Source organism: Tenrec ecaudatus, chromosome 3 (genome assembly GCF_050624435.1).
Source record: "Tenrec ecaudatus isolate mTenEca1 chromosome 3, mTenEca1.hap1, whole genome shotgun sequence".
Classification (NCBI taxonomy): domain Eukaryota; kingdom Metazoa; phylum Chordata; class Mammalia; order Afrosoricida; family Tenrecidae; genus Tenrec; species Tenrec ecaudatus.
The window spans coordinates 182,474,135-182,485,000 of NC_134532.1; the positions used below are offsets into that span (position 1 = coordinate 182,474,135).

Below are 10,866 nucleotides of genomic sequence, written 5' to 3' on the forward strand. Positions count from 1 at the left end.
TCAGTGATCATATCATGGAGGTGGGCTAGTTTTTATACTTAACATCTCTAAACTTGAACTCCACTTTATATCCATGAAACTAAAAACACAGTATGAAAGGACTTGTTATACATGAATTCCTGGTCTGGATTGGGCAGCACATCAACTTTGGTAAATATGATAACTTGGAAGATGAGCTAATGCAATATCTAGCCCGAAGAAGAAATTTGAAGCCACTGGCTTATTATGATTTAGATTCCCTTAAGCCAGAAAGGAAATATGTAGACATTGCCCCACGTTGTTAGAATGATGGGTGGTGGCTCCCCACTTCCCCCATATCAGGTTCCTGTATGTTGTTTCTCCCATATCTGCCTTTGGCCTCTGTATTGTATAACCTCTGATAAGCCAGTCAGCACATAAAACTAAAACCTGCTTTCCTAGGTTGAAAATTAATCTTACTGCATTCTTAATGGGAAAAAGGTGTTGATTATATGTTTGCTTACCTGTGACCCTTGAACAAGCTCTATCTGTAACCAGATATACTCTTTATATCTGAATAAAATTTTACTTCCTTAATCTAAATATAAAGGCAGGACTCTTAGTCTATATATTAATTTCCTTTTTTATTGACAAGTTTTGTCTCTCCTTCCCCCAGGACTTTTAGCATTTGGTCAAAATCCATTCTGATGGCCAAATTCTTAAATACCTTTTTCACCCTCAAAGTAATAAGATATATTTTATAGCTCCTTTTTATTTATATATATATATTGCTGTTTGGTTGTAAAATTATTTACTTTTAAAAATAAAATTATATATGTTTTCAGATCCGGCAAAAATGGGGGCTTGGTGATAATTGAAGTAAATCTTTTTTTTTTTTTTTAATCATGTTTTGAGGGACTCATACAACTCTTATCTCCATCCATCCATCCATTGTGTCAGCACATTTGTACATTTCTTGCCATCATTGTCAAAACATTTTCTTTCTACTTGAGCCCTTAGTATCAGCTCCTCATTTTCCTCCTCCCACTCCACCCTCCCTCCCTCCATCACGAACCCTTGATAATTTATAAATTATTATTATTTTGTCATGTCTTACACTGTCTGATGTCTCCCTTCACCCACTTTGTCCATCCCCCTGGGAGAAGGGGTTATATGTAGATCATTGTGATCGGTTCCACTTTCTCGTTACCATCCTGGTATCTCTATTCTCATTGGCCCTGAGGGGTCCTGGATTCCCTGTTTCCAGCTCTGATCTGTACCAGTGTACATCCTCTGGTCTAGCTGGATTTGTGAGGTAGAACTGGATCATGATGCAGGGTGGGGTGGGGGGAGGATTAAAGAACTCGAGTAAGGTTGTGTGTTTCATTGGTGCTATACTATACCCTGACTGGCTCATCTCCTCCCCATGACCCTTCTGTAAGGGGATGTCCAGGTGCCTACAGATGGGCTTTGGGTCTCCACTCCGTACTCTGCCTCATTCACAGTGATAGCATTTTTGTTCTTTGATGCCTAACACCTTGTGATCACACAGGCCGGTGTGCTTCTTCTGTGTGGACTTTTTTTGCTTCTCAGCTAGATGGCCGCTTGTTTATCTAATGGAAGTAAATCTTAAGTGAACATATCTAATTTTCCTCCCATGGTTTTATTGGTGTTTATAATTTTGTTTGTTTTGTTTTCTTTTGTTTTTTTCTGTCCTGTCCCCACTTTTTAACAGTACCTACAGCTTGATTTTGTATATATTTCCTTGTTTTAGAAATGAAATTTAAGGGTTCATGAGGGAGGGAGGGAGGAGTGGGGAGGGCAGGGAAAAATGAGCTGATACCAAGGGCTCAAGTAGAAAATGTTTTGAGAATGATGAGGACAACAAATGTGCTTGACAAATGGATGTATTTATGGATTGTGATAAGGGTTGTACGAGCCCCAATAAAATGATCTAAAACAATTCAGAATTCTCAGTTAAAAACAAAGAAATGAAATTTATTTAGCCACAGAACCAGCTGATAGATTGAAAAATTGTTCAAACATAGAATAACAAGTAGTTTCTCGGAAAATTAATACAGTATACATATTCTTGTTTATAGACTTTGGGAATTTGGCATTGGATAAAGATTGAGTTTCTAATGTTTGTTTGGATGGTTACTAAAGGTGTTGTTTCTTGACTATTCTGATAATTCTTTGGCAGTTTAGTGTGGATTATTTCTCTTATTGAAACATTTCCCTGACATTCCTGACACTTGGCGTACCTTTCTTTCTTCTTTTTTGTGGGTTTGTTAATTTCTTTTAACAGTTTTAATTCCACATAATTCACATATAATACAGTTCAATAGTCTAAACATATTAAAGAGTTGTGCTTTCACATCATAATTTTAGAAAATTTTCTTCTTTCTTTTATTCATCATAATTCCCCATTTCTCCCAAACTCTCCTGTCATAGCCATAAGAAATTATTGATCCAATTACTGTCACTATACATTTAACTGTCATGAATTTCATATAAAGAAAAACTTACAAAATCTACAACAATAACAAAATAAAACAGGAAAATAGAAAATAAAAGCTAGAACAATTCTTAATATGGGTCAAAAGGGACAACAAAAGTGATAAGCTATTAGAGTGTAGTCTAACTACATCTACATTTAGTTAATTTACCAGTGCACTCCTGGTCAATGGTCAGGAAATTCACCAGAAGCTTAATCCAAGTAGAGACTATGCAAATGGATATTGAGCATTCACTATTATCTATAGCCTTTTGCAAATTGGGTGCTCAGCGTGTAAGCTGAAACACAGTTCTTTCCTCCCATCTTGGATTTTATTATTTACAATCCTTGGATCACACAGGTTAATGTGCTTCTTTCATGTGAATTTAGCTGACACCTCACTTAGATGGCTGCTTTTTCTAAGACAAACTTGGTAAGACTCCAGATGCTATTCTTTCTGATTTCCAGGCACCATCTGATTTCTTCACCATACATTACTACAGCACCCATATCTTCAGTGATCTCTTTATGAGGGCAAATATTAAATAGTGCCACATCACAAGAGCTAACTGGTCAAAAGAAAATGTTTTGAAAATGATGATGGCAACAAATGTACAAATATGCTTGACACAATGGATGGATGTATGGATTGTGATAAGAGCTGTACGAACCCCCAATAAAATGATATTTTAAAAAGAATTAACTAGTCTTTATATACGCCCTTGGTTCACTTTAGAGACATCACCCTCTTTCCTATTGAGTCCCTCAGGACTTGGTCCCTGGACCTCTGACCTTATACTCACTCCCTTGGTGAGTTTGTCTGGGCTCATGGATCCCTCTTTGTTTGCTGCTGGCTGTCTTCTGTATTGCTCCACCAGGATGTTTCATAGGACCTCAAACTCAGCATTTCAGAACGGAGCTGATAAACTGATAGTCGCCTCTAAACACGGGCCTCCTGTTCTTTCCAATTTCTGTTAATGACCTTGGGGGTCATCAGTGACTTTTCATTCTATATCAGTCTTATTAGAAAGAATTACCTTCAAGGTAGATCCAGAATTCTACCCTTACCACCTTCACTGCATCCTCCATGTTGTAGTCCATCATCATCTCACATAGGTTATTGCAGTAGCTTTTCACGTAGATTATTCATCATTCGCTCATATAGTTATTGCAATAGCTTGCTGTCTCCCTGTTCCTCCATTGTGCCGCTTTCTCTGTACAGTCTCAGTGGTCCCAACTCTTCCAGTAGTTTCTTAATTCATCAAAAAACCTAACCCTGTCAGGTGATTGGTTATGTTTAAGGAGAATAAATATCTATAACCTCTTTTTGTTTTACTTATATGTGTATATATTTGTTTGTTTTGCATATATAATGTAGACTTTACCACTACATCTTTTTTTCAAGTGTACCTCTTACTATCATCAACTACACTAGTCAAGGTGTTCATACTTCACATACTTTTTCTTTCATCGTAAACAAAATTGACTACTATCTAGACAAGAGAATGAATCTCCCTCTTTTCCTTCCTCCTCAACCCATGATAACCACCAGTGAACATGTGTGGATGGCACAGGACCAGGCGGTGTTTTGTTCTGGTGTACATAGGGTCTCTGACTCAGACTGACTCAATGACACCTAACAACAATTCTTGTAATTTCCTAAAAATGAGATCTTACATTTGTCCTTTTGTGATTGACTTACATTACTCAGCATCATGACCTTCTGGTTCATCCACATTGCAAAATGTTTTGTGTGTTCATTCTTTTTTATGGATGAGTTAGTAACCCATTGTACATATTTGCATTCTGCTAGTGGGAAGAGTTCATACTTTTATCAGATTTTCAAAGGGTTCTGTTAATACCAGCCCACCCAAATTTTTAAGAACTGTTGAACTTTTAAAATCTTCATGTGATAGATATTTGCCCATGTAAATGTGTGACTTTTCAACTTTGTTCACCATTTAGGTTTACTCACTGGAAGGAAGAAAAATTAAAGATGTAATATTTTACAAGTATACTTCTTGAAATTATTTATTGTTTTCAAACTAATGAACATTATAATTTTTCCTGCTTACCTATAAAGATCATGCTGCAGGTTGTGTTACAAATACATTTCTGTCTTTAGTACCAGGACCCTCTGCTGACAATGGCATCAGTATGACCATGATCTTGATGGCCTGGATGGTGATTGCAGTCATTTTGTTCTTACTAAGACCGCCTAATCTGAGAGGATCAAATTTACCTGGGAAGCCAGCCAGCCCTCATCATGTAAGTGTTAAGGGTTATAAATCCAGTTCAGGAGTAAAAGGGTATAAACTGGAGAGGGAAAGTTTGTTTTTAATAAAATATCTACATTAGCAAAGGGAAGATTGAACTCCTGGAGTAAGGTTTTCCTAATTAGACCTGATAAATCTTGGAGCCTCCAGTGACTTAGTCTGCACATATGGAAGTACAATTAGCCCTCCCAAATTGTAAAACAAATTTGAATTCTTACAAATATCAAAAATAATTCCATTCATAACTCACAGCAATTCCCAGTTCTTCAACCCCAGTTTTACTTACCCCATAGTGGTTGATTCCCTTGATTCTCATGCTTCCGACACCCTACACTCACTTACCAGCTCCAGCTCAATTGTTTTTTATCCCCCTTTCTCTTTCCTCTGTTTTAGCTATTAAATATAATAGGGCCCCTGAGCCTGTCTGGATAAATCCTGTTTTCCCAGTGTTTTTTCCTGTCCTATTTCTCTCTAACCCATTCTTCCTGTTCTGCATCACAATAGATCACCCGAGCTTTCCCCCCCACCCCCTGCCAAAAAAAGAGAGAGCAAGCGGTAGGAACCAATGATGTTGATAAATCTTGATAGTCACCTTTACTGTCACTGTGTGCCATCTAGTTGACTCGTAGCGACCCAGTGCGACCGTGTGACTGTTCCACGGGTTTCCTGGGCTGTAATCTTCACAGGGAGCATCTCACCAGGGCCTTTCTTCCACAGAGAGCAGGGGGGCTTGAAGCCCCAACCTTTAGGTCAGCAGCTCAGTGCTTTAGCCATTGTACCACCAGAATATCTTATTACCATTTTAGAACCTTCTAAGTGAAAAACATGATCAAGCAACACAACAGGGAGTTTTCAGTACTTAATGAGCCTTCCATTAAGAAATTACCTTTTAGTTATATAAGAACCAGAACTCAATTCTTTCTCATTTCCATTTAACTTAGATATTATCTCTTTAAAAATAATTCCATGATGGATCCACTTACTGAACTCCCTAATTCTCTTCTCAACTTTTATCATGTGGGATTTCTAAAATAATAGCTTTGTTTCTGAGACCTTAGGTGGGTAATACTAGAAAAAGGTTTAGTTAAACAAATTTCTTTATAAAACCAAAAAAAACCCAAACCCACTACTATCAAGTGACTGCTAAACTCCTAACAGCCCTATATAGAGTTTTTGAGACTATAAATCTTCAAGAGAACAGACAGCCCCCGCTTTCTCCTGCAAGCAAATGGACAATTTTATTTGGTCAATGCTTTGGTGTTTTTCAGGTGTAGAACATGTAGATCAAGTAGATGCTCGCTGTAATTTAAAAAATTAAGCATCACTCACACTGTATAGAAAGACAGTGTTTGACTGCTAACCCAAAAGTTAACATTTGAGTCCACTCAGAAGTACATCAGAAGAAATATCTTGCAATAAACTTCAGAAAACCAACCATCGAAAGCCCTATAGAGAGCACAGTTCTCTGACTCAAGTGAGGTCGCCATGAGTCAACAGCAACTGGTTGGTTACCTAAAGCTTTATTGATTTCATGATGTTTGGAACTAAAGAAACTCAAATTAATAAACAGACTTATGATCCATTAAAGGTGACAGAAAGGCAAGGCAACAGCCTTCTGGACCTTTGTTTATTATAAAGTAATGGTTCTAAGATCAGTCCCACTGCCCTAGGAATAGGCATGAAACTGTCTTGAATGTAATTTCAAAGAGAAAAAGTAGGAACTAACATAGCAGTGGTAGGGTAAATAAATGGAGTTCCTCTGAAAATTCCTAAAAACTCTTAACTTTCCAGTACAGCTCTCTTTTGCAGTTAACCAAAGGCAGTTCAGATTGGTTTAAACAATAAATGACTTTATTGTTTACACAATAAAGGTGGATGTTTGGAATAATTAGTTCAACAAGCATAGCAGTGTCATCAAAACCCTGCTTTATTTCCTCTGTCTGCTTTATTCTGAGGATGACGTCAGTAGCAACTGGAACCGTATGCTTTTTTACTGGTATCTTAAGAGAAATAAACATTTACTTTCCCAGAGGTATGAGACTCCTTGTTTTAGTTTAAAGACCACTCACCCCTAAAGTTGACAGAGAGAGCTATCATATCACTGTTAAACAATTTCTCTTTATTCCATACCACAGGGAAGAAGGGGATAAAAGTTGGGGAATCACAGTGTTAATCCACCTTAAAAATGTGTGAAAAGTACAAATAAGTACATGCTTTGAGATGGGAAGGTAGGGGCATGGCTACACTGTTATTACTGTATGTATTCGATTGCTTTCACTGGGACTAGAAATGTGAATCCATAATTGATCTCTTTCTAATGCCAGGGACAAGAGCCGCCAGCCCCTCCTGTGGACTAACTTTGTGATCTGAGAAGTGAAAATAGCTAAACACCTTGCACGACCAAATGAACGAAGATGACCAGAGTACTCTTAACCCCATTAGAATGGTTTTTGCTTTTGCATCTACATCTACATCTACAATATGGGATGATACTGTTTTTCTTAAGCTTCTAGATATTTCACTTGCGAGCTTATTTTTTGCTTTCTCTGTTATCATTCCTACTTATAGAATATTGAGTAAATATTAAAGAAGTTACATGGGATTTCCCCCTGGTTATTCTAAACATTCCATTCATTTTATTTAACTGTGATCATAATTCTTTGATGATTTTTCTGACCTGATTGAAGGAAATTTGAGACCTATGCATTTAAATATTTTAAATAGTTTTTAGGCTTAAAAATTGTGGGTTTTTTGCATAAGATATTTATAAAATTACTTGGGTTTGTCTGAGAGTGAATGAAAGAAAATTAGAACCATGCTGTACTTGCATTTACCCTGAGAGAGTTTACTTGTGGATGGTTATTTTCTTTTCTGGGGACTGTGGCAGCATTTTGAATAGTTTACAAAGTTTAGCTGAAATCTGTATCATCTACTACAAGTGTTGTATGTACGTGGGTAGAATCAGAGAAGAGAAGAAATGAAAGGATGGCTTACAAAGTGTTTTACTCCCATTGAAATGTGTCTAATGTTAAGAACTTTCCATTTAATTGATCAGTTTAGTCTGGTGGGTGTTTACCAATTCATTTTGTAACAATACTTGTCATCCACTCTACATTCGCCTTAAGAGGATTCTTGAGAGGAAGAGAAAATAAACTCTTTACGCCTTTGCCAGGTATAATCTATACAGTAGTAATTTAAGCTATAATTTATTGTTAAAACGAGTGCCTCTTGGGAAGCTTCTGTTCTAACAGTTCCTCTTACAGTGATTTTGGGGCCCTGTGTGGTTATCAACATTTGAATTGAATGCGTTTTTATTTTTTAATTTGAAGAAAATAAATTTGAGACCTGTTTTGTTATTCTGACTTTAAAGTTTTAAAAATAGGTTATTGACTTACTCTATGGAAAAGAGAAGAAAATTAGAATCAGGATTTTTTTTCTCACTTCCTCTCTCCTTCTATCTGGGCACTGCACAGAGACAGGGATGAGTATTAATATAAGTAAAGTTTAGAAATATGCACAAAAGTAAACGATTGCACTGTTTCGCACAGTTAGAAAAAAAGAATACAAATGACATTTTTAAAAAAAAAGTCTGCATGACCTTGGTTATGGATTTTTTCTTAACAAGTAATTGCAGATGATTTATGTGGGCTATTTTGATAGATATTTTGCTATCAGTATAAGGATTTTCCCCCTAGATCAATCTAGCTTTTCATTGTATACATCTGAGAAATTGTATAAACTGAATAAACTTCTCTATATCATTATATTATTATTGAAGAGAGTCTCTGACATCCTCGTGGAATTTTGTTGTTTCCTTACCTTCACTATGATCACATTCTAGGCCACAAGGGCAGCCTTTCATCACAAACCCAGTATTGACGCCTTCATCCCTCCTTGTGTATCTTGGCTTTATGTTCGACTTCTTGAAGTAATAGAATCAACTCTTAACCACTGTGCTGATAGATTGGTAGCATAACACAGGTAAGTTAGAGCCTGCGTAAATGAACAGCACCATCAAGGTCTTTCCTCCGCTGGGGCCTAAAACTGGCCACCTGTTTAAGGCAGAAAGGGCAGGCACATCAGAAAATGGAACTCAATCCAGTTATTATTCCATCTTTCTGAATTCTGCCCCCTCAGCATTGAAGGCATATGCCTATAACCTGACAATCTGTCCTCCAAGCTGCTAGAAAGCCAACCCTAAGAGAAAGAACTTAAGTATACACTGAATCTGCAGCTTACAAATGATTGAGAACTGGCTGGGGTGTGAAAAACAGAAACCAAATTCTTAGTGTTGGCTAGAGACCCGAAAATCTGGATTCTTTTCTTGAATCCCTGATTTCAGTCTCACACACACTTAATTAACATTATAGTTAGCATTTTAGCCTTTTCCTATATGGATGGACCATTCTTAGTTGCAAAAGTTTTTATATCAGTGAGATGTATTCATCTTGGGTTTTTTTTTTGGGGGGGGGGTTGCTAGCAAAATTTCTCTGCATTACTAAAAAGACAGTGTAGTGCATATAAAATATGTGGCTTAGCCTAACAAGTAATTGATAGTATTCTGTTTCATTCTTAAAACTTCTACCTGTGACCTTTGCTTCCATTGGGAGCACTGTTTAAAACATTCATGTGAACCATGACTACAACTTTTTTAAAATAATCTGGAAAAAAAAGATACAAAACCCCACATTTTAATTTCCCTTTGATCTTAAACACTGCATAACCATCAAGAGTTTATATTGTTTTAGGGTCCTTTATGGTTCTTTCATGCAAAATATTTTTCTTCCCCTGTGGAAAAAGTTAACATTGGAAATATTTATATAGCTATCCAACTACTATTCCATGGTCAGCAAATCAGATTTTATAACTTGCTGAGATTTTTTTCGACGTAACTGTTGAGCCTGGCTATTTCATGGTTACCCTTTGTGATATGATCGTGTTTATGGAATTCAAGGTTTATTCCAACAGAACTGTGGCAGTCTAACACTCTGAAAGAAAGGCTGCCACTTAAGTATGTGCTGAAATGGACTCAGCTCCACTTAGGATGCAAAATACAGCAGCTTGGTGAGGGAAATGAAGAGAGTTTACAGTGAATGGTTACATTTTTGTTGTTGCAATAACAGGGTTAGTCGTAATGTTACATAATATTTCTAAATGAAAAATCATGTATCTGTTGCCATGTCTGATGATTACTTTGTTAAAAGCAAAAGTGGTCATGTGATATACTAAATGTTAATTGCTGTTTTTAAATGTTTAAATCATGCCAAACAAATCATGTCTGTGCCATCCAGGGTTTCTTGTTAATATTTTCCTGAGTACTGGGATTGGGATAAAGGGCTTGTACTATGCACTTTTTATTAATGAATAAATAGAAAATGTTAGTAACACTCTTTGTTTTTTGTTTGGCTTTCAAGGGTAGAGAAGCAAACAGTTCTGCTTAGTAAAATGTTAACATCCTTATATGGCTCCTAAACCCTTACTAAAGATACTCCTAACAGAGAACTTTTAAGTTGTTAGAAAAATATTTGCATGATAACAGATGGGGCTATGTATTCTAAAAGAGAGATCCTTAGACCCAAGGAATGAATTGCAGTTACATTTCTATAGTTCTTCTCCCCAGCCCTCTGAATATAGGGCCACATAGACATTATTAATTTTTTTGAGTAGTCATCCATTATCCAAAAGGAGTTCAACATGTAAACTGCTAACCATACACGAATAGAAGTTTGCTTTTTGCTTGTGACCTAGAATGTGTCTAGGCATTAGATCATTATGCCCACATATGTTCAAAATGATAAAGTTGCTCTGGCGTGACCATAATATCCCTGTCCGGGATTTAAACCTGTTGAGTGGTATTTCAAACAGCACGAAGCCTCCAGTAATGAATGACTTCTCCGGACCAGATAGGTCAAGCATTTCTGCACCTCACTCAATCAGATGCATGCTGGTTCCCCCCCACCCCCCAGGATGTATCCAAAATGGGTTGGTTGGGATGGCTCCCACTCACTCCTCTTGATTCAGGGTCTTTTAGTGCTGCTTCTGTCTGAAGGAGCATCCTTCTGTGAGTCTTGCTTTTCCTCGTGTAGGCTGACAGAGGACAGTAGAGCAGCCAATACACAGAACCACTGTTTGTGC

At 37.0% G+C, this 10,866-nt stretch overlaps 1 protein-coding gene across 2 annotated transcripts in view; it reads left to right on the plus strand.

Annotated features, from left to right (window-relative positions):
* Positions 1–10,118, plus strand: part of SMIM14 (small integral membrane protein 14) — a 76,729-nt gene extending 66,611 nt beyond the window's left edge. For both annotated transcript variants that reach the window (XM_075544420.1, XM_075544419.1), the window contains 2 exons: positions 4,581–4,723; positions 7,056–10,118. In XM_075544420.1, coding sequence (XP_075400535.1) covers positions 4,581–4,723; positions 7,056–7,088 — 176 coding nt within the window. In that variant the 3' untranslated portion in view covers positions 7,089–10,118. The remainder of the gene's footprint in view (positions 1–4,580; positions 4,724–7,055) is intronic.
* Positions 10,119–10,866: the final 748 nt, after the last annotated feature.